Below are 23,457 nucleotides of genomic sequence, written 5' to 3'. Positions count from 1 at the left end.
TAAGAAGGCAACTCCAACATGTCCCTAAATTTGGTTCCCGCTCGCCTGTCCCATTGAACCTGTGGTCCATGTTATGCCCTTACAGAGGGTCTACCTTTCAAAGACACTTTAATGACTTGGGTTCATGAATTGCCTTTATAAGGGTCCTATCTTTCAAAATCAACTTCAATTATCTTGATACGTAACATGAGTCCTTAAAACCACTGAACCAGAGGCACCTTGTGGAAGCAACTTCTCAGCCTCCTCCATCAACGGGCGGCGCAGGTGGGTTGGTATGAAAGCAACAGCCCATGCCCCCCAACCTCACCTACAACCATGAATTTAAACATTCGACTCAGAGAAAGGGGAAAAGTGAAGAAGACAGGAGGATTAACGCCCACCACGGCACTTTAATTTATTAGTGCTTCCCCCACTAAGCTCCCTTTTCAGATTTAAATTTGTACGATACCACCATTCTGCTGATTGATCAATAATGCGCTCGACTTTTCCCCCCCTGCTTTTCATTCATTTTCTAACTTTTCAAGTTTAACCGGAAGCTTAAAAGCTCCTTTTCCTTGGGTCGGCTCCGTCCGTACGTTTTCATAATGTGTGATGAAAATATCGCAGAACCTAAGTTGGTGGTGACCGGTGAGGGGCCGAGGGCCACCTTCTTTATATAACTAATTTGGATTCGGCCTTTTGTGATGCTGGGAGGCTAGTAGTGTAACCCTCATTTTCAAGAGAGCAATTATGAAAGTGTTTGATGGCTTTAATTGATTCAGCCATTTGTTTATTGATGAAATTGTTAAAGATGCGTGGACCCTCATTAATTATTTGTTAATGAGCCAATTTTCTTCAATTATGAGCCCTAATTGAATGTGTTCTACAAAGGTAGGATGATGTTTTATTTGGGGTCTTGTCGAATAATCATAAGTGGGACCGGATGGTTTTATTTTTTCACTCATATTTACATAAACAAATTACATAACATATGTCTAAAGTTTCATATGATCTTTACACTTTTTTAAAAGGGAACGTATCGGCACATTTGACAGTCGGTTACGGTAACAGTTTTTTGTTCTTTAAAATAATTTTTTGTTATATATTTTTAAGAACGGAAAATAAGGTATTTTTAGAAATATAAAAATAATTAATTGTTTTTAAAGGATTGCATGTAAGTATGTGAAATGATTAAAAATAAAGCATTTGATAAATAAAAATTAATTTAAAAATATTAAAAATTGTTTAAAAATATTTTAGATTCTTAAACAAACTTTTATTTTACAAAACTCTTAAAAATTATAGGCTTGCCTGATAACTGTTTTTAAAAAAATTATAAAAAATAGTTTTTTAGAATAAATTTTGAAACCCGTTGTTTAATAATTTATAGAACAAAAATTTGTTTGAAAACTTGAAATATTTATAACATGTATTTTAATATTTTTAAAAATAATTTTTATTTCCGATATTTTATTTTTAATTATTCTACATATTTGTATAATTATTTTTTAAAACAATCCTTAAAAACAAATAAAAATAATATAAAACAATTAAATATATATTTTATCAAAACATCATTTTTTTTTTCTTAATAACAGAAAATAGAAAATAGTTTTTAATTATCAAACATGTTCTCTATATTTTTTATTCTGAAGAATTGAAAACTGTTTTTAAAAATAGTTCTCAAACATACCCTATTTTTCTAAAATTATTTTCGAGAATAGTTACCAAATAAGACCTCTAATTCATTTTTTTGGTTATGTTTATAATTTGATAGTTTGTTGTAAAATTAAAGAAAATAAAGAAAAAAAATTAAATGAAAGAATTCAAAGGAAGTGAAATCTAAAGTTATTTTTATTAATAACCATTTGTTTCAATCATAATGGACCATAATGATTAAAAGATTCATTATAGACTTATAGTCCTGAAGGTTAAAGGAAGATTTGACTATTTTCCATAAAATTTGTACTCGTTTGTAATATTGCATTTTACATGCCCCTCATCTTAAAATATTTTTTATGAAATCCTTACTAGAAATTTTTTTTTGAAAACAGAGAGAACAAATGTGGACCGAAAGCTGGCTAAATGTGGGCCTTTTTATTTTGCAACATCAACCCAATTTACTATGAGAAGTCCATGACCTTAGGCTCAATTGGGCCGAACATTCATCGACGTTGCAATTGCCTCTTGGACTGGGCAAGGCCCATCAGTTCAGGCTCAAACAAAAGTCGAGCCCGTATCATCGAAATAGCCGAAACACCCTCCCATTTTCCCGTATTTTCAAGTTTCCACCCTGACTGCAGAAGCCATGGCTGCTGCAAAACCGGCCGGGATATGTTTGCTCATGTTCTGGATTTTTTTCTTGACATTTCCTATTTTTCCCTCCATTGCCTTTTCCAATGAACTTGCTTTGGGTACGCGCTCTTCCTAAATTATATTCTTACGAATCTTGAAATTTAGGGTTTTTAACATTTTCTTTTTATATTCAAATACTTTATTTGAAACCTAGGGTTTTTGCTTTATGCATGATTATAATGTGTGAAATTTTCATAGTTTTGCTTCTGTTTGGTTGCCGAGAAAATTGATGTAAAGAAACCTCTAGTGCTGCAAGTTCTCTGTTTGGTTCTGGAGAAGACAAAAAAAAAATTCTGTTTAGATGTTCATCAGGGCATTATAATGTTTAACCTATAAAAAAGGAAAATCTTTTTGTATGCATTATTAGTGATCTTTTGCTATTTATCTTTCGGGTTGTGTAGTTGTTGGGCAGTCTACTATACTGCAAGTATCTCCCTGGTTGGCCGTGGAAAATTCTCCAGGTTCTAGGCCTGGCACTGCAGTGTTATGTGAAAGAGTTCAAATCCGTGGGTTATCGAGGATTAAAAATATACGGAAGCTTTCCCATTCAGTGAAGGTGAAAGTTTCAGTAACGAACTCAAGCGCCAGCCTGCCTAATGTTGAGGTTTGTTTCCACAGGTGAGTCATTCTTTTTCATGTAGTCTCGTGCCAGGGCTGATCTATTAGAATGGGAGAATGAGTTTAGTGGTTTATTTTCTGAGAGTAGCCATTTTCTCAGGGGAAATTTATCTCTAGGCTTTCTTGTAGAATCTTAATTTTTATAAATGAAGCATTGTATGCTGCCCATCATCATTTTTTTTGCATGTTTCATAAGCCAAGAGAGTCTTCTTGGTTATATACCTTTATTAACAGTTTCAAGTATTACTTTTAAATTTAAAGGGACCATGAAGAATTAAAATTATGTTGTAAAGCACCATCTATCTCAAAAAATATCTGAGAATATTGTTGGCTGTATGTGTATCTTGTGGCATACTAAAGTTTCATTTTTATGTTTATTGTCATTGCTGGGAAGGAGTTCCTAATGAAATCTAGGAGATAATTGAACAGCTATTTTAAACAAATTTCCAGTTTTTTGGGATGCATCGAATTATTATTATAATTATTATTATTTTCTGCAACCATTAAACAATATGGCACCCAATTTCAGGTTTCTATTTCTTAACAGTTTTATGTTTTACAGGAATGGATCTCTTGGGATAGGAATGTGCCCACAAGGCCAGTGGGAGAAGCTTACCAAAAGTCCATGGGTGCGATCCATGTCACCATTTGACCAGAAGGTCTTAGATATACGAATGGCTCCTTCATCCTTTCAAACCCTTGACGTGTCCATTGAAGAAGGTCCTTTCTTTATAATATTTGCATATTTCCCCTTCTTCCTCTATTTCTGGCATTAGTAACTCCTTTATCTATTTATCTATCTATTTTGCAGAATTTTTCTTATATCGCATAGTATTTTTAGTTTTGGGGGTAGTTATGTTGATGCTAGCATTCTTCTTGAGCAAGTCATTGGTTTTCTACTACAGCAGTGCAATGGCAATTGGGGTCCTCCTCGTGATATTGATGGTCCTTTTTCAGGTAGTATGGTATCTCTGGTTCTCCAATATTAATGTGTACATTTATAAATACATCTTTGTTATCAGGTTTTTTTTCTGTTCAGATTATCAAGCATGTAAAATTCTTCTACTTTATTGTTGTTTTTTTTTCTCTTTTTATGTTAGGGCTCTACTTTATGATTGTTGATGAATAATTTCCAGACATTGCATACATGGTAACTTTATATTATTATGGTTGTTTTTGTTATGCATCCATATCAACATTCTCTCTGGCATTTCTTTGTATTGCAAATCAGATATTTTAGTCTTTGTTACCATCACTAATACTATTGACGTGGTTGGGGCTTCTCCCAAGTAATTGAATGAATCCTTTACTGCAATTTAGTTAGAAAAACCAATATAACTTCTTGCATTGACCATTTCTGAGATTTTTATGCAAAATTATTGCTTTCTATTTCATTTTATCAGTTGGTTTTCTGTGGTTGATTGACAGGGGATGAGGCTTCTCCCAACTGGACGAAAGAACTCACTTGCTATTTTTGTATACTCATCTCTTGTGGGTGTCAACCTTATATCAATCACCTTGTTGTTTACTTCTGTTTCCTATTAAAAGACACTTATCCATCTGACCACACTTTTTTTTCAGGTTGGTTTGGGATCATTTTTCCTCCGCTACTTGCCTGGATTATTGCATTTAATACTTGTGGAGATAGGAATCAGTGAAGACATGTACAATCCTGTATGTAAGTTACCTGTAAATTGTTCTGAAAACTACCCCTGTATCTTCTTTACCAAGGAGCTAAAAACTGAAGCAACTTCATGGTCTTCATGGTCTTACTGCTAGATTATTTTTGTTTCATTTTATGGTCATCCTGGCTGGAAAATTGCTTTTTATTTGTACTTACGAATTTGCTAGTGAAAAAGAAGCACACACTTGTACTGCTGTACATACAGGAAGCCCCTGAGAGGTACGGGCTTGGGGGTGGTATGGGAGGTTCCAGAGTTTGGTTCTATGCACCTAACCAAAAAAAAAAAAAAAACACTAAAACCAGGAAAGGAGCATCCAAACTTTTCTCTTTTATCATAACTTATCAATTTTTTGATATCATATGTTATAATTATGTTTCTGAAAGTCCACTGGTAGAGCTAAGTAAAGTTGGCTTTATCTTCCTTCACAAAGAGAAGCTAACTATTGCAATCAAGTATGTTATGCTGGCTTTGGATGAAGGACTGGAAAACCCATAGAAATAGACAGACCACTATGCAACTATATATCAATCTTTACTAATAAACAGCTATTTTTATTTAATTGAAATTAAAATTTTGCATTGTGCAACATTTTGTTCATTAGGACTTATTGCCTCATTCTGTTTCCATTTTTCTTCTCTAAATTGACCAATCAGTTATGTATTCTCCAATGCTGTACAACACTGGAATTTCTGTTTTCTTTGGTTTAGACTAATTGATGCAAGTCCAAGATTTAAACTCTTGATTTGTATGATATTCCAAAAGTACATCTCTCTATCATTTACGATGATATCCCAAAAGTACATCTCTATCATTTATGTGAACTATCTAATTTTGTCTACATCTCTATCATTTATGTGAACCATCTAATTTTGTCCTTATTTTTATTGTTCCCATGTTCTGCCTTTTGTGTTTTTTATCAGGATTTCCTAATATATTTCTCACTTGTTTTGTTTTTGTTTGTTTGTGTTTTTTCCTTTTTTGGTGTGTATTTTGCATGATATCCTAAAAGTACATCTTTATTATCTATATGTGACATTTAATTTTATCTTTGTTGTTCCCATGTTCTGGTTTTATGTGCTTTCTATCTAAATTTCTAATATATTGCTAGTATTTTCTGCATTCTAAAGCACATTCATTGATCTCTCACTGCTTCATATAGGCTTGACATTGGATATAATTTTCTGCACCTATGTCTTCTTGTTGTGATCAATGGAATAAAGATTCTGCATTTAACTTATGCACTATAGGCTGTAACTGATTGTAATAATTGTCAAACTATAAACTGCAGTTGGCAACATTTCTGCTGATTTTTGTTGTTGTGGCTGGAGCTTGGTTGGGCTTCTGGGTTGTCCGCAAACTTGTCTTAACAGAAGATGGATCCATTGATATAAGCACATCTCATTTTGTTGCATGGTCCATCCGGTCTGTGGCTGCTGTTATGATTCTTCAGGTTTTCCTTTTTTCCTTTTTCTTCAATATTAGAACCTTATTTAGTTTTTTCCCACAAACTATAAATTTTTAGGGCCTATTTTGGTTATGAAAAATGAAAATAAATTTTTGAAAAATGTTATCATTTTCAGAAATGAAATCAATGGAAGTGCTTAAAAGAAAACCTTCATTTTTGGCCTATTTTTAAATCATATTTTGGACTGTACATATTTGATTTATTTCTGTTGTGTCTCCAGAGTTCTCTGGATCCCCTATTGGCAACAGTGGCACTGATATGTGGCATATTGGTCTCCGGGATATTGAGAAGAGTTATCAGATTGAGATTTTTCCATCACCTGTACAAGTAAGTCCACTTCTACACTCTGGAAAAAGCCCATGTTCTTTCATCACCAATTTCTGCTTTCATTTCATTTATTTAGTCATCATCATGACTATGCTTAATCAGAAATGCCACCATGCAAAAGCATAGAAGTCACATCCATATTCTAAGAACTGTATATTTATGCATACATACATAAATTTATATTTGCACACACATATAAATTCAAACTTTCTACATTTCTGTTGATCTAAAGATGATCTGTCAATTGGCTATGGCAGATACAGAATTGCCAACCTAGTTTTATTACTTTAATAAGCCCCTGTTTTTCTGTTGAATCTTCCTGGTCCTCCTTTTTTTTTTTGGGGGGTACCATCTATTCAGTTTTAAGATGCAAAACATATGGAATTCTGTTTGCAGGAATTTATTCAGAACACCCAAGAGCAGCCAGAGAAGATCTCAGATTCCAGATTCATTACCATATGAAGATCCTGATGATACATATCCTTACAATGTTCAAAGGCCCGCAAAACCTGAAAGTTTTAGGCCACAGTACAAGCCCTTCACTCTCACATCATGCAATTCTCCTATCCGAGGTATATTGATTTCTTTCTATCCTTTAAATAACTTGTAAGAGACAAAATCTGGAATCACCATGTAGTAAGCACTGGTATACCCTTTTGCATTTGTTGCCTTCCAGGCTTATCAAGAACGCCCCCTGATCCACCATCTGCTTCAGAGACTTACTATTCTACGTTCCATAACACCCCTGAAAGGAGAAAATTCTCAAAAGATGAGTGGGAAAATTTCACCAGAGAATCAACAAAAAAAGCCTTAGAAGAGCTCGTTGCTTCTCCAGATTTCAGCAAATGGGCTGTCGGCAACGCAGAAAGAATCACCCTGACTCCCAACAAAGTGAGGCCCGGTACCAGTAGTAATGCGCAGCGGAGGTGGTTTCTTTGGTTTTGAGTGGTTGAAGTAAAGGCAGCCCACGTGTATCTTCAACTGAGGACAATGCAGAGACGCGTTTTGTGATATTAATGAACCCAATGATTTCGAAGTAAATGGGTGATATCAATATGTTGTAAAAGTAGTGGGTAACGGATGGATTGAACCTTAAAAAACTCGACTTTGACTCCTAACCAAACCTTAGTAGACTTTATGTTAAACATTACATTTGGTGCTGAAACGTTGGTGCATTACTTTCTCTCAAACTGGTTCCCTATTCGATTGGTTTTAGGGTCACCTCCATAGTATACAGTAGTATTAATTTGTAACGTAAATTGTAGTTAAACATATGATAATAAGTGGTCAGTAACTAAGAAAGCTATGTATAGCAAAAGGCATAATTTCGGAACTCTGTAGAAGTTACAACATCATTAATCAAATCTTCAACTCTATCTTTCACTTTGATTTTGTATGGTGAACTGTTTTTGAAAGCGCGTAACCCCACATTGGCGGCCAAAAACAGAATATGAGAAATCAATTATTCCCGCGTGCGAATATAATGGAGAAGTACGTAAGCTGGTGGGAAAGCTGGAAACTTTGTGGCGTCGTTGGAGGAGAAGCGCGTGCAATGCTTTGCTATCTTGGGGTGGATTCTGTTAAAAGGAAAAGCGAAGTAAAAGCACAGCGTTATATTCCCGAAAGGACTGCTACTAGAGCTTTCATATCCTATTCCTACCCATCTCTTTCCCCAATTCCTCCCTATAAAACCCCTCTCCTTTCTTTTATCAAACCCCAGTTCTTGTTTTCCGCAGAATTTATACGAAAAAGGAGAGATGAGTTACTACAGTCAGCAGCAGCCTCCTGTTGGAGTTCCTCCTCCTCAAGGTGAGACCCGATCCTTTTTGTGTTTTTTCATGTTTGTGGTATCCTTTTTGTTCAGGACCCGTTTGGTTGCTTGGAAAAATGGATAGGAAAAGCCTGCATCCTATTGAGCAGTTCAAACTTTTTGCTTTTTTGCTTCATTTTCTTTTTCTCATTTTTTTCAGTAATCAGATGGAGGAGTGACTGATATCGTCTATATATTCTGGTCATTTATGGGTGTGATGACCCGAGTATTTTTAACTAACTAATTTTAATGTTGATGCAGGTTATCCAGTTGAAGGGTATCCAAAGGATGCGTATCCCCCACCAGGGTACCCTCCGCAGGCGTATCCTCCTCCGCAAGCGTACCCTCCTCAGTACGCCCAGCCCCCTCCCAAGAACGAAACCGGCGGTTTCCTCGAAGGATGGTATTCACAGAATCACTATTTGCTTTCTCATTGCTTTACCTTGTTTCTGAATTTCTGTGTTCTTGGCCATCATTTATTTATCACCTTGCATGAAATATATGAAGTTACATATTTGGAACCAAAGGGGCTAGTCGAGTTCACACCTTCAGTATTACTCATGGAAAGCTTCTTACCATGGAGTATGACATTGGTCAATACCAGTTTAAACTTCCAAAGATAATACATTGTAGGGGTAGTCTTTTTCCAAGAACAGAAGGGGTTAGAAGGAGAGTTTTTTTCGATAGGAGAATAGCTATTTCCATTAATAAAACTTTAATGGTGGTTTGACAAGGATTTTTATGCGAAACTGAAACTTAAAATAAGGGGTTGTGTAAGAAGGGAATGAAGGGTAGACTTTATGCCAAGGATAACGAGATGTAAACAAATTAAACCATTAAGATTTTGTGTTTGAGAAAGGTGTTCTCTCCTTGTGGTTTGAACTGCAAAATTTAGTACTGAAAATAAGTAAATGTATAGGACAATGTTGTATCTGGTATATGGGAGATTTGACTTATTTTCTCTTTTATGTGCAGTTTGGCGGCGCTGTGCTGTTGCTGTCTTCTAGATGCTTGCTTCTGAGTTCAGGGTGAAACATTGAGCAACTCAGCTGGGGTCTTCCATTCATCGTTGATCTTTCCCAATACATTCGGTCACGTGTTTATAAGGGACATGAGTGTTGTTGCAGGATGATATTTGGAATACTAATATTTAATACAGCCTCTCTTGTGTGCTAAAAATTTCGTTATAGACTTAACCTCTGTCCTTTATGCGGTTGTGTTTATGACTATATGGTTTGTAATCATGTTGGCTCCAAATTAAGCCGCTAGGCCCCTTTTTTGCTATGGTTCTTTTGTTCTTGAACTACAACTTTAGCATGAAACCATAAGGACACAATTTGAATATCATGGAATGTCAAAAGGCTATGCTTAATATTGAATACTCGTATTGAAGTCCAAATCTAATATAGATTCATTCTCTTGCAACATACGGGTAAGGGAGTGGAAGATTTCTCCCTCCCAAGCTTCCTTTATTCCCTATTCATGGAATATAGAAATTTCATATTTAGTCCCAAAAAAAAAATCGATATTCCCATTTTAAATCTCACTGCAATACAAGAGAAACCTTTTCTTTTATCATCCAAGGCCTATTTTTTAATTTATTTTAATGTAAATAAAAAATAAAAATAAAAACACCTACCATGCACATCCTAGTTTTAGGACAGTAATTTTTGCCACTTCCCAGTGCAAAGCTACATAACAATCCGTCACCAAACTCCAACTCAACATTTTCCATTAGTTTTGCATTAAAATTGCTATGACCAAAATAATATAATTCCATATTGCAACAGCAAAATGGAAATCACGCTTCTCATATTCTCCTCTCCCCACAATAAAATCAACGAGAAAACAAACATTCTCCTACTAACATGTAAGCGTTCACCGACCTAAAATGGCCCTCGGCCCACATCCCAAACAAAAGTGTGAAGCTTTGGATTGTCCAAAAGTGAGTTACTGGGGTTCCAAAGTTAATACAGGCTGGCTTCACCAGTTGGAATGAATTCAAATCTAAATACAACTTGAACCACACCAGAATTGTAAGTCAAAAAGGGATCATAAAGATCCAACCCCTGACATTTGTAGTTGCCAACTGAATCATGCTTCCAACATGAAATCTAGCCCTCAACGCCTTCGCATTCCTCGTCCACGACCACGGAAAGCTCCACCTCGCCCTCTACCACCCATGGCACTTGCAGCAGCTTCTCCCTGAGCGCTCTCTGACTGCATTATCAACACCAACAAGTACCATATCATAGCTGAACAGGACATGTATATCCAGGATACATCTACATAGAAAAAGTGCATAATTGCAAATACAAGAGGGCAACAAACAACAATTGGCCCAGAATAGCCAGAAACATCTTGCTATTTTTTCATGGTATAAAATATTGGATAGGATATGAATATGTATCTACATGCTCCAATGTAGATTTATAACCTCAAAAAATTAAGCAACAGTTTATTTCCTGGAACAGGATGCCTCAAGAGCCAAAAATGCCTAAGATACATCACAATATAATAGCCGATAACAACACAAAGCAATAGACACACTTTTGTATCTAGCAGAACATTATACTACCTCCAGAGAAATCAACAATGGAGAAAGGAAAACCATATCTGGAACTTTGAGAGAAAAAGATCATTTCTCACAAGGTTCTATCTTATCAAACAAGAAAAATCATTTCTCAAGACGATTTTTAAAATCTACAGATACCTGCGCTAGTTACTAACTTTTTAGCCTAGCAACGCATATTCAATATCCAGTTTCATCCGGTAGTGAGACAGACATGGTGGCACATATGTGACCTTTTTCAACCATATAATGTTTAGCAGAACTGAATGTTTGGCTGATTTCATTGTTTCAATATGCGGTTCATTTCTTTCAATACTTTTCATGCATGTGGAATCTTAGCAGAGACCAAGCTGTGTCAAAGCCCACTGATGGTGATCAATACCAATGCCTTGAACTATTAATGATCAATATCATTGCCACAAACTACTAGTGTCCAATACCAAAACACCAATAATTTGAGAAAGTTCTAAACAGGGAAAGGGAGCAAACAAAAACTTCATATTCAAGAAGTACCCTGATACAACCAATGGGCAATGGTTCAGTAAAGCATGCAGAGGGCTTCCCAAGTCATCCACAGTTAGAGGTCAAGTTTTCAAACACTGAGGTAAAATAAGGCTTAGCAATGCCATAATGCCATAATAGAAGTTGCAATGCTTCAATGCTCTTGTAAATACAAGAGCACAATAAATAAATAAATACATCAGAAAACCCTGAAAAATTCCCTTGTAAGTAATGAAGAATGAAAAAAAAAACCTAATTATCTAGATGCTACGAATGGAGACCTCTGAGAAAAAACCTAAGAATGCAGTTTCAAAGACAATACTAGAAACAGATTTGAAATTTACCTTGGGGTTTTTTACTGTCTCATCAACACTTAAGACAAGGCAAGCTGCCTCGGTAGCAGCATTGATAGCATTGATCTGCAATTATTTTCCATCATCACAGTTCCATAAATGCAAACGTCAAAGAAAAGCATTAATGAATACATTACTAAATAATTAAGGATAAGAAAATCGATAAATACCTTTACTACTGCTGGCTCCCAGACAAAGTTAGCAAATGAATCAGCAATGCCACCCGTGTTAATATCCACTCCAAAAAGTCCACCTTCACCTGTTAAAAAATTCATCAGCTAACAAATACTCAAGTGAAAAGATAGGACCCTACACAAAATTCAAAACCACCAAAATAGCCAGATTGACATAGCCATCCAACTTGTTAATCTTTTTTTCAAGGAAAAAGGATCCTGATCCACAATAGGTACAGGAAAAGGATAAGTACATCATTGATCAAATTGATTCTACTGTCTACATAGATGAAATTGATGGGAAAGCAGATTCCAGTCCTAAAAATTAAATTTAAAAGAAAAATGCTAACCAGATGGAAGTGCATGTTTTTGTCTTAATTTGTTCAGCACATCAGTTGCATCAAACCCAGCATTATCACAGAGTTGACGTGGGATGACCTGTAACATGTGGAGAAGATACATTGTTGCATCATAAAGACAACCTACCCATAACAACAGCGACAACAACAATAACCATGCACAAAAGGAAACAACATTAAGAATCCTAATTATGAGATGATCACTCAAAAGAAAATCATAAAACAGAGTTCAATCAAATAGTCAAACTTTACTGGTTCATCAGCAAAGCAGTCAGAAGAAAACTCTAAAAATATCCATACTTCTCTGGTTTGGTTTGTCATTCAAGGAGAGAAAAGAAGACAAACACAGTGCTTAGGCGAGAGAAGCCTTGGGGCCCACCAAAAGTATCAAATTGAGGTGATATGGAGAGAAAACTAGGTAGCAGAATTGATTACAACAATGCTGCACATGGTACACGTGCTTTACGCTAGGGCATGGGTGGCGCAAGCCAAGTGCGCCCAACAGAAAGGAACGCAAGGAAATTAACTCGTCTCCCCAAATAATTTTATACCCTAGAAATAGTGGCCAGTTTCTGACGTTAGCCAAGAAAATCAAATTCATAGAAAGCAAAAGCCAAACACCACCAACCTCAAGAGCTTTTGCATAAGAGTTAATAAAAAGTTGAGACTTCCCAGCTATCGTGCGTGCATGTTGCCTCAAGTATCGACTTATCTCCATCTGACATCAAGAATAGCACTTTAAAATCATCAAGGCTTCAAAGCATCCTTAACATACTTGATCCAGACCTAGACAGTAGTAATAAAATTCATACATCAATGGCACCACCACCAGCAACAACAGTAGAGTTCTTCAAAGCCCTTCGAACAATCATAATTGCATCATGTAAACTCCTCTCAGCTTCCTCAATGAACTGAATAATGCAAGGGAAAGCTTTTTAAGTTCAACATGAACATTCATATCTAAATCCCAGTCATGCATGATTGCATAATGACACACCTGATCAGCTCCACCACGAAGAACAATAGTGGCCGTTTGACCTGATGGGCATCCACTAAATATATTAAAGCGCTCATTTCCAACTTGTCTTTCCTCAAAAAGCTCACAAGAGCCAAGAACCTTGTGAGAAAGCACAACTAAACAATTTCAGTTGAATAAGAACAAAAGAAATTCTGCTTGCTAAAATATGGAATAATGCTAACCACCGAACTGTCTAATAATAGTATATATATACTTTCCAAGCAGAATAATAGCATGTGACAAAATGCATCGGAGAAACCTCATCAATGATGTTGTTAACAGTCGTCTGTACAGTTCCACCAGTAGCAGCAGCCACTCGTTGCAGATCCTCTTCGGTTACACGACCAGCACAGAAAATATCTCGATCTGCAAAATACTGTTCATAAACAAATGTCATTCATGGCTGTTCTCCCGTGGAACTTATGCAACTCAGAGGCCAAGGATTTTGAAAATAAAAAACAAAAGAAGAAAAAGGGATGAAGACAAAGGGTGAGAACATGAAATCTTCTAGGAATTCAGAAGTGGTGCTCATAACATATTAAATTGAAAAACGAAATGGGGTGAGGCAAAAGAATTCATTAACAGAAGTCAGTGCATGAAGTCAGAGAGTGCTTGAAAGCACAGGGACTTTAGAGGGAAGAAGAAAAGCAGAAAAAGAAGATAGCCAAAGTTCTTCCAGATAATTATTTTTTTATCCATCTTAAGGTTTGATCTCATTTTTTTATCCACATTAGGATTCCTTAAACCATAAAAACACTGAAAACCTTCTAAATCCATACCCAATATGGTAACATATTAGGACTTTAATACAATTCACAATTCTAATAAAACATCTTTGAAATTTCTTCTTCTTTTTTTTAAATAGAGCAATACTTTAAGAAATATACTCCTATAACCCTAGACTACTCTAGTTAGTCTCATACAATTATATTTTTGGAGAATGTACCATTGATGGGGTCCACTTGATTCATCTTATGATGAAATTGCTGCAATAAAGTGCATTGAAAACTCCTTCACAATTTCAAACAATTTTACTTTGAAGGGCAAAAACTATTTAAAACTGTGTAAAATACCAAACAACCACAAGACAGTCATTTATCCTTCTTCCATTCCTACACCAATAACCACAATCTATATGAATTCATGGTAGGCCCAAACCTTATTTCTTTGGTTAGGCACTAATGGTTCATGCTAAAATACATATATGACCAAACCTAGCCATACAATCACCAACAATTTTGTGAACATTTAAATGGAATAGAACAAAGTAAATACTTCAGAATTTTGAGATATTTAACATTTTGAAAGAATCTGAATTTTTTAATAAATTTCTGTAAGTTTCACACATAATTCTTAAACACATCCAGCAAAAAGGGAAGTCACCACCTGTGTGGCTAGATCACCAATAGCCAGCCGTGAAAGAACAATTTTAGCCCCACTCTGCACACATTTATCCAACTTGTCATAAATGATATTCCACTCTGCATCAACTATCGACTGATATTGTAGTGGATCTGAAAGTCTGACAAACAACAAAAAGAGTTAGGCCCTAATAATTGAAGGGGAAAAAAGTGTATAAATTGAAAGAACACCCAAAATAATCCTGCCTTATCTCTGCATTTTCCTTCTCTGATTTCAGTTCCAATTCAATATTTAGGAGGAGTATCTTGGGATTTAGAAATTTCTTTGGTTGCTGTTCAAACCCCGCATATGAAAATGTCTTTTTAAAGGCAACACCATTTACAAGAAAAGAGTCCCGCATGGTACCGCCTGGAACCTAAAGAAGAAAACCAAATTTCGGTTATATTAATGTCAAATTACTAAAAGCCAATTAAACTTCCAGTAAGGAAGAGAGAAAATTTTGAGAAATAGTTAATGAAGCATTAAGACCTTGTAAACAAAATGCACAACTGGGTAGTATGTTTCAAACATGGGAAAATGTCAGAGCCTAAAGTAGACCAATTTGAACTCATTAATACTTAAAATGGAGTTGAACTAATGCCTTTGCATGTATATATAGATTACATGTGTAGATGCATATCAACCTATAATACAATACAAATATCAAGGCAAAGAACTATAACAAGCACCAAAAGAAAAAAAGGATATCATTATAAGAAAAAATTTATAAAGCACAATAGATAAATAAATAAATGAAGGTAATCAAGAAAAGTGAGACAACTTGTTTGATAACAAACATGTCATTCCAATGACCAGTCATCTGATGTCTTTATATTTCCCTTGAAACGGATGAGAAAGCCTAAAATTTATGCCACGAAAACTCCAGGCTGCACTGAAAAAAATAATCAATTGGTACAGCAGCTTGTAAAAGAAATCAAATGGAGTTGAGTGAGATACTGCAGCCCTCAAACAAGTAAAAGTTCCCCCAGGATATGTTTTCTGATACAAATGAAAAACAATATCATTCTGAGTTGGATACATGCAAAAAGTATCGACAAGGCTGCTTTTTCAACAAGGAAGTTGCATTCCAGGCAAAAAGCCCAATTACATCTACACAGTTAATACCACATATAACACTTTGTGAGCCAGATGTTCTAATCGAACAGCCAGATGTCATCAGACATATTGGCAATGGTTCAATTCCTGATTTCCATTATGTAACTGATGAACCCTCTAAGTACAAATTTAGTAATGAAGAAAAAATGATCTCAGAAACTGACACAACAAGCATAGGTTCTTCAGTTGTCTAGCCTTGGACCTGGTTAGGACCTGGGCGCCATTAAGTGCGCCTTTTAAAATCATAATTTTCCTTGTATATTACAAAAGCTTCAACTTAGAGTCATTTTTCTTATGGTGAAATGCAATTTCCTCCTGCCATATACACATGAATTCTCAGAATTAAGTGCAACAGCAATGCTATTCTGTTAAACTCGTGTGCTTTGGGCAACTGCCAAGGCAATCAACAGGATCACCTAAGTATGTCATTGACTCCACTACTTCCCATGACTGCTTTTTACTTGTATGCGCACACATGCAAGTCATCTGAATGGCTAGCTTCATTTCCTCTAATATCCTACTGCAGCACAAATTTGGAGAGAGATGAGCAGGACCATGAAACAATAATGCGCTCAAACCTTGGAAAGCTAGATTTTATAAGAATATGCATGAAATAAAATTATTAAATTTAAAAGTTAGGGGGCCATATGCATTGGAAACCTTTATCAGAGGTTCAACTAAATTGCTTAAATTTGGCTGCCATTACAGACCAATTTTAAAGCACAGACAATGTGGCTCTAAACTGAACTTATTCTAATAGAGAAAAGGTCTTCAAAATGAGGCACTTGATGGAAATCCCTAAGTTTTCTTCACCCTTAGCAGCTGTGGTCAGAGAAGCTTTTATCAGAAATAAGTTTATTAAAAATGTAAACCACCAACAAGACAAATATAAAAGGATGTGATGTCCATATAACAGAGAAATAAAATAAAAAAATATAACAATCATAAAGGTAATATTTTTCTAATTATCTTGGCAGGAAAAGTGTTCATTAGTGCTAGAACACACAATCACACCTGTTACACTTCAAATATGTATCAAGAATGCTCACAAATATAGACTCAGTGGGTAAAAATAAATATGGGATGATTAAAATATTCAATGGACACAAAATACCATTATAATTGGTGAGTTCATCATGCAAAATAATTAAAGAATCTCTCAAGTTCTTTAATTTTGTCTTCATATAAATGATAAATCAGACACATTTTAACATAAACCCTCCATATAAAGTTCAAAATATTGGTAATGATGCCAAGAGTCCATGTTTATTTGGATAAGCTAGAATCCTCGACCACGGTATGATAATTGAACAGGATTCTGACAAACTGGTATACCTTCTTGATTCCAATCATATTTAGCCTATCATCATTTCCAATTGCAATGACAGAATCTACAACCATAGATGCAAAGAACTCCTTTTCTCCACCAATGAGCTTTGAAGACAGCGTTGTAGCAGCACATTTAGCTAATAAGCTTTTCTTTTCTTCTAGACTTTTCCCCTCTATGCTAACAGCAAGTTCTTTGATCTTCTCGATTGCCTATCAGTAATATTCAAGATGCAAAAGGATTAGGTCTAACATCTCAACCCTACACAGAGACAAGAATAAATCCAAATCATTTACCAAATAAGATGCAGTCCGATAACTCCGAATTAAATTTTGGGGGTGGACCCCATCCTCAATAAAAGGCTTTGCCTCCTTTAAAAACTCGCCTGCAAGCAGAACCACAGTAGTAGTTCCATCACCAACCTGCATAGCAGATCCATGTTGAACCAAAGAATCAACCATGATAGCTCAATCCCAAACAATGAAATATATTGCCAATGTTTCCTAACACTTCAAAAAGTTATGCATGTGTGTAAAGAGAGAAAGAAAGAGAGTTTTAGCCTACACACAAGCAAATGTGCTGGCCCATAGGATTAAGGGTCTATCCAGGACCAGGACCTCAAAATTCAAATCTAAAACATTACATATACACACACAAATTCCTAAAATGGAGCCAATTGCAGGTAACATTGCTACAGGGTATTTCTATGCTCATGAAGTCCATCAGAAAACACCATTAAGCTAACAAATTTCTTCAGATAAATAAAAGAGATACCAAATTGATGAAATGATCTGGACTGAAATTAAATGGCTAAATCCAATTCATTTTAGATCTGTTTCAGTAAACACATACAAGAAATTCAATATATCTAGGCAAACAAGGCCAAAAACATTAACGATCTAATATACAAGAAATAGGGCATGCTCTGTTTGGTTGCTAAGGAAGTATTGTAACAGAACGACATCAACATTACAAACAAAAAATCCCCCTCAGGCCTCAACTAAGCTAAATTAAGATCAGCTGAATCTGAGTTTTAATCTTGGTTAATTTTTCAGAACTGGGGTTTCATAGTAGCGTCTTGATTTCCAAAACAAAATTAAACAATTTTCTGAGACTCCCGAAAGTGAAAGCACACTAATCACTGGCAAAACCATATTAAAAAATAAGTAAATAAATCAAGAGAAGTACAACAAGACCTCGGAGTCTTGGGACTTGGCAATATCAACGAGGATCTTAGCGGCCGGATGAACAATGTCAAGAAGCTTCATAATGGTAGCACCATCGTTGGAAATGGTGGTGTTTCCCTTGTCATCGTGAATGAGCTTGTCCATACCCCTCGGACCTAGGGTTGTTCTCACTACATCCGCTACCACCGTACACGCACTTATGTTGCTCACCAACTGAGCCTTCCCTTGCGATGTGTCTGTCCCTTCCTTCAGTAGAATGATCTGAGGTTGCTGTTGTTGTCGACGTTTCCATCACCAAAGTCGAAACAGAAATGGTAATGGTTAGCGACAGTCAGTAGCAAAATAAAAAGGAAAAGAGAAGAAAAAGATTGAGAGCGAGAGCGAGAGCGAGAACGAGAGCAAGAGATTACCAGCATAGCTGCCATAGTGACCAACAAGGATAGAGCGAAACTAGAGGGAAAAAGAGAAAGCAAACTGGCAAGAGACGCTGAAGAGAGAAAACTAGGGCTACGCTTCTTGGTTGCACGAGAAAGATCGAGGGCTTTGTGGACGGTTGTGGATCTAGTGATTCAAAGGTTTTAGGGTTTGCGGGAAGAGGACGATAACCCCTAAAACGTGAAGACGACGTCGTTTTAGATAGTGTACCACTTTCTTTCCCTGTTTCTGGAGGCTTCTTCCAAATTTAAAAAAATTTTAAAGGACCCTAAAATAAAAATAAATAAATACATTTTAATTTCAGATATAACTTCTTATTATAGAATTATAACTAAAAATACACTTTAAAGTAAAAGAATTAATTTTATATCTACAAGTAAAACAATTAAAAAATTTATAAATGTAGTAAAAGAAAAACAATTAAAAAATACTATGTATCAATTGAAATACTATTATATGACACTTAAATAATGAAAATGTAGTTAAAAATATTAAATTGTTTTAGACATGTTTTGATTTTTTAATCATTTAAAATGTGTCTTACAAAATAAAAATATTAGTAATTTAATTGTATAATAACTATTTAAAATCTCATTATCTCTTAATATTTATAATCAATATAATATCTATGATTAATTTCATTTAGTTTTATCTAAATACACTTAATCCATAAAACTCGTTAGAAGAGTTGAAGATGAAATTTTGAAAATAATAGAGAATGACAGAGTAAAATTTTCAAACTTTAAATAGAATAAAATTTATAATGAATGAGAAATTTGAAAAGTTTTCGGTAAATTTTTATAACATTAATTATATTAATAGCGTGGTTTAAAATATAATAAAATTTATAATTTTAAGACATTTTTGAATGAAAAAAGTGGAGAGTAGATAAAAAATTAATGATTGATTTTCATACATTTTCTTTTAAAATAAAAAATTTATATTAAAATTTAAAATTCTTATGAGAAAATTATTGACTTATATTATGTTGTTAAAAATATTTTTTTAAATTATATTTTTGATTTGTTTTAAAAATATATAATATATCAAATCATGCAATCAATCGAAAAAAATAAATGAAGGAAAAATAAGTTTTGTTTTAAAAGTATTTAAAAAAATCAAAAGAATTAAAATCTCAATAAATTTTTTTTTTATCATTTTGGTATATTTTATGTGAGAATCTTAATTTTTTAAAATAATTTTTTAAATAAAATTTATTTTTGTTTAAATAAATAATATAAATGAGTGATGAAACTTTTTATTCAATAATTATCTATAATATAATAAGTGTTATTATCACTTCAGTGTTACTTAATTAAATATAAAAGTTTAAAATATTTAAATATTTTAAAATGAATAAAAACCACTATTATAATTATAAAAAAGTAAAAAGTTTCATGTAATTAAAAAAATATATTTCATTGAAGAAATGAAAAATAGTTTGTGATAAGAATAAAACATTAATAATAAATATAAGTATTAAATACATCTTATTTACTTTTTCAAAACACACTAAAATATAATTTAAAAATACTTTAAATTTGTTATTAAGAAAAATAAGAAAAAAAAAACTAATTTGTGGCATAGTTCCAAACAAACCCTAATTGTCCATCTCAATTCTAAATTTGAAATTGGAAAAACACTTTACGATGATCTCATAACCAAACTTCTCTCTATATATATTATAAATAAATAAAAACCAATGGTTGGGACTAATAAACAACATAATGGTTAAGATAAAATAAAAAATGAAAAGTTATGAAAATATATGAAAAAAAATCCTAAATTTTTTAAATCAATCGTTATATTCATTTATTTAAAAATAATTTGAAATGCGTGTATTATTTAATAAGTCATATAATTATTTTTTTAAATATCTTTTTTACTTGTCATATTATTAATATTAGTTGACAACTAGACTCCTCTAAGTAATTACTTATCTTCCTTTTAGATATTTTATTATTATTATTATTATATTTATGATTTATTTTACCACCTCTTTCAATTCTCAATATTTCACATCAATTTTACTGTGAAAATCAATCCACATAACATTTTTGCTTAAGATCAATTTGTAAGGGCAATCACTCTCAAGATAATATTTAGGTTCTACATTATTTTAACGTAAGAGCTCCAAACAAGGGAAGATATTAAAATTGAAATAAATGTTTTATTATAATATTAGTTTGCATATTGAAGCTGTTCACATTTGTTTTCACCTTTTGTCTATTTGCGTCGATTCACACTTTTTGGTCAAATACATTTATTCACAACTTTTGATCGAATATTTGCAATGGGATATTTAGATTTTAGAATTACATTATCTTCTGTTTATGGGTTTTAGAGGTAAGTTTAACCTCTTAATATTTTTAACATTTTAACTTAATTTAACAATAATATATTAAACTTTTGATTGGAGTGAATATTATTTTTTGTTTTTGTTTTTGTGAGTTATTCTTTACTGTTTATCCACTTTTCTTCTTCAATATGATTATGATTTTAACAAAAATATTCTACTCCAATTTTCAAGTCATGATTATTTGGAGGACTGTTACAAAATTAGACAATGACCTAACCCGCTAACTATGAATGTGATCACAAAAGAAGTTGGGATCATTTAGAGTGTTTATGAAAACAAAAAAACATAAAACGGTTTCTGGTTGTTAAACGTGTTTTTTTTTTAAAAAAAAAAAACATAAAACCGTTTTTGAAAACATTTCCTAATCAGGGCCTAACATTTTCCTTTATAGTTTATTCAATGTAGTTTCAAAATTAAATTTGAGTGTAAAATTAAGATAAAGTATTGAATTTGAATATAAAATCAAAATGAAGTTATGAACATATAAATTTTCGTTAAGTTAGGTAATTAAAATTTTTTTAATTACTTTTTAGGTTCTTGATGATAAGTCAAGTAATTAAAACTTTAAATTAAAAATTTTTAATTACCTTTTAGGTTCTCGGTGATAATTTAATGAATGATTTCTGTTACGTAAAGTAATTAAAATTCAACTAAATTATTAGCATTGATAAAAGTATTTATAGAAATAAAAAAATAAAAAGAACTCATACTTTTATAGGTAGTATATATTATAAACTTTTTACTTAATAGAAAAAATTATTATTATTTTTTAAATGGACAAAGTAACTTGATGGTTTTCTTTTACTTTTTAATGTTTAATAAAAATAAAATATTAAAAAATACAAACATTCTAATACTTAATACTATTTAACATTAAAGTTTTATTTAAAATTAAGTTAAAAAAAAAACAAACATCTCACGTTAGATAAATGAGAAAGTTTATGACGCTTTATATGTAGAGATTTCTCTTAACCATGTAGAGGGTTTTAAAATCATGAAAGTCACTTCGGGTTTAGAGCAGACAATATTTATATGGTTTGATGCAGATTCTTACAAAATAAAAATCATAGATAATATATTTGATAAAATTTTAAATCACAAAAGTTAAGTATATTTATCTAAAACATTAAGAAAAATAAATGAAATTAATTTTAATATTTATTGTTGCGTTTTCTTCTTACAAAATTAAAAAAATGTCACATTCCATGGTGTGATTCCTTATTTGTTGTCACGCCCCAAAACCCACTCCAATGGCATGACGGTCATTTCACACCTCAAGCCCAAAGGCTCAAAGTGGAAACGACACAAACATTCATATTGTAACTAGAAATTTACCAATTACCAAATTCTTATTCGGAGTAGTAGGACAAAATTCTAAAATCTTCAAGTATCAACTTTAAAAAAACTAACACATCAATCGGAATGTTATTGTTCAAATAACTCCAAATTCAAATAATTTAAACGGTAAATAAATTTTAACATCTAAACAATGTCCAAACATAAAGTTTGAACTAAAATCCTAACAAAGAAACATTCCTAAGCCTAGCTACACTCCTCGCCTGAATTGAAAGTATCTGAAAAATTATCAACGAATGGGCATGAGCTTAAAGCTCGATAAAGAACATCAATGCAGTTTCATGGATCAAACATTTTCAATTATATTTGCAAATAGGAACTACAACATATACTTATTTTCATAAAAAAAAAACTCTTAAGTCGAAATACTAATATATTCAAACTTGTCAACAAAACCTTCTCGTATTCATTCCAAAGCAATTTCTCATCAAAACCAAATCAAATACATTCAAAATATTTTTACTCTAGTTATCAAATAACAAATGGTGCCCAATTAGGTGGGACTTCACAAATAAGTGGTTAGTTTCAAATTTGTTCTATTTAAGGTGAACAAAACAAAAGTCAACAATTATAACCCGTTGACTAGGGGCCATAAGGTCAACTATTATAATCCGTTGACTATGGTTATAAGATCAACTATTATAACTCGTTGATTAGGGTCATATAATATCAACTATTATAACCCGTTGATTAAAGCAATAGAAATGTCAACAATTATAACCCGTTGACTAGGGTCATAGGAACCAGAGTCAAACACTTTATTTCATTAATTCAAACTTGTAAAACAAAATATCATATCTCAAAAAATTTTCACTTTTCATAAATAAAAAAGAAGATTCTCAAATATACTTTTCATACAAAACACATATTTGATTCATGCAAAAAGATAAAAATAATATTTTTACACTTTTCAAAATACAATATAAAAAAGAAATTATTTTATTCCGTAAAAATCTGCATTAATTTCCCTTACCTTGAAGAAGCACTCAAAATATTGAAGTATTTAACTCTGAAGAATTTATTCTTCACATAACATAACATCATACACAATATTGATTATT

General features: G+C 33.1%; 3 protein-coding genes across 4 annotated transcripts; 2 read left to right on the top strand and 1 right to left on the bottom strand.

The window, feature by feature from the left end:
- The first annotated feature begins 2,240 nt into the window (after positions 1 to 2,240).
- Positions 2,241 to 9,583, top strand: LOC117917389. 2 transcript variants are annotated; one of them, XM_034833653.1, is made up of 12 exons: positions 2,241 to 2,393; positions 2,736 to 2,952; positions 3,515 to 3,672; positions 3,764 to 3,909; positions 4,381 to 4,443; positions 4,534 to 4,626; positions 5,926 to 6,087; positions 6,323 to 6,429; positions 6,826 to 7,001; positions 7,106 to 8,238; positions 8,501 to 8,642; positions 9,215 to 9,583. In XM_034833653.1, the coding sequence occupies exons 1-10, from the start codon at positions 2,288 to 2,290 to the stop codon at positions 7,372 to 7,374; spliced, it is 1,497 nt and encodes a 498-aa protein (XP_034689544.1). In that variant the 5' UTR covers positions 2,241 to 2,287; the 3' UTR covers positions 7,375 to 8,238; positions 8,501 to 8,642; positions 9,215 to 9,583. The 2 variants fall into 2 exon arrangements, with proteins under 2 accessions (XP_034689544.1, XP_034689545.1); XM_034833654.1 differs by lacking the exon at positions 4,381 to 4,443.
- Positions 8,187 to 9,260, top strand: LOC117917305 (cysteine-rich and transmembrane domain-containing protein WIH2). The gene is made up of 3 exons (XM_034833531.1): positions 8,187 to 8,238; positions 8,501 to 8,642; positions 9,215 to 9,260. The coding sequence occupies exons 1-3, from the start codon at positions 8,187 to 8,189 to the stop codon at positions 9,258 to 9,260; spliced, it is 240 nt and encodes a 79-aa protein (XP_034689422.1).
- Positions 9,584 to 9,944: 361 nt separating the features above from the next.
- On the bottom strand, positions 9,945 to 18,856 carry LOC117917388 (T-complex protein 1 subunit eta). Its single transcript, XM_034833652.1, has 14 exons — positions 18,657 to 18,856; positions 18,256 to 18,516; positions 17,356 to 17,481; positions 17,068 to 17,271; positions 14,823 to 14,992; positions 14,602 to 14,737; positions 13,475 to 13,591; positions 13,195 to 13,314; positions 13,010 to 13,108; positions 12,826 to 12,915; positions 12,189 to 12,276; positions 11,836 to 11,924; positions 11,657 to 11,731; positions 9,945 to 10,459 (listed from the first exon to the last, which is right to left on the bottom strand). The coding sequence occupies exons 1-14, from the start codon at positions 18,669 to 18,671 to the stop codon at positions 10,361 to 10,363; spliced, it is 1,689 nt and encodes a 562-aa protein (XP_034689543.1). The 5' UTR covers positions 18,672 to 18,856; the 3' UTR covers positions 9,945 to 10,360.
- Positions 18,857 to 23,457: the final 4,601 nt, after the last annotated feature.

The sequence above is a fragment of the Vitis riparia genome, chromosome 7 (assembly GCF_004353265.1).
Source record: "Vitis riparia cultivar Riparia Gloire de Montpellier isolate 1030 chromosome 7, EGFV_Vit.rip_1.0, whole genome shotgun sequence".
NCBI lineage: Eukaryota > Viridiplantae > Streptophyta > Magnoliopsida > Vitales > Vitaceae > Vitis > Vitis riparia.
The sequence above is the reverse complement of the archived record's forward strand: the minus strand, read 5'-3'. Positions and strand labels throughout refer to the sequence as shown.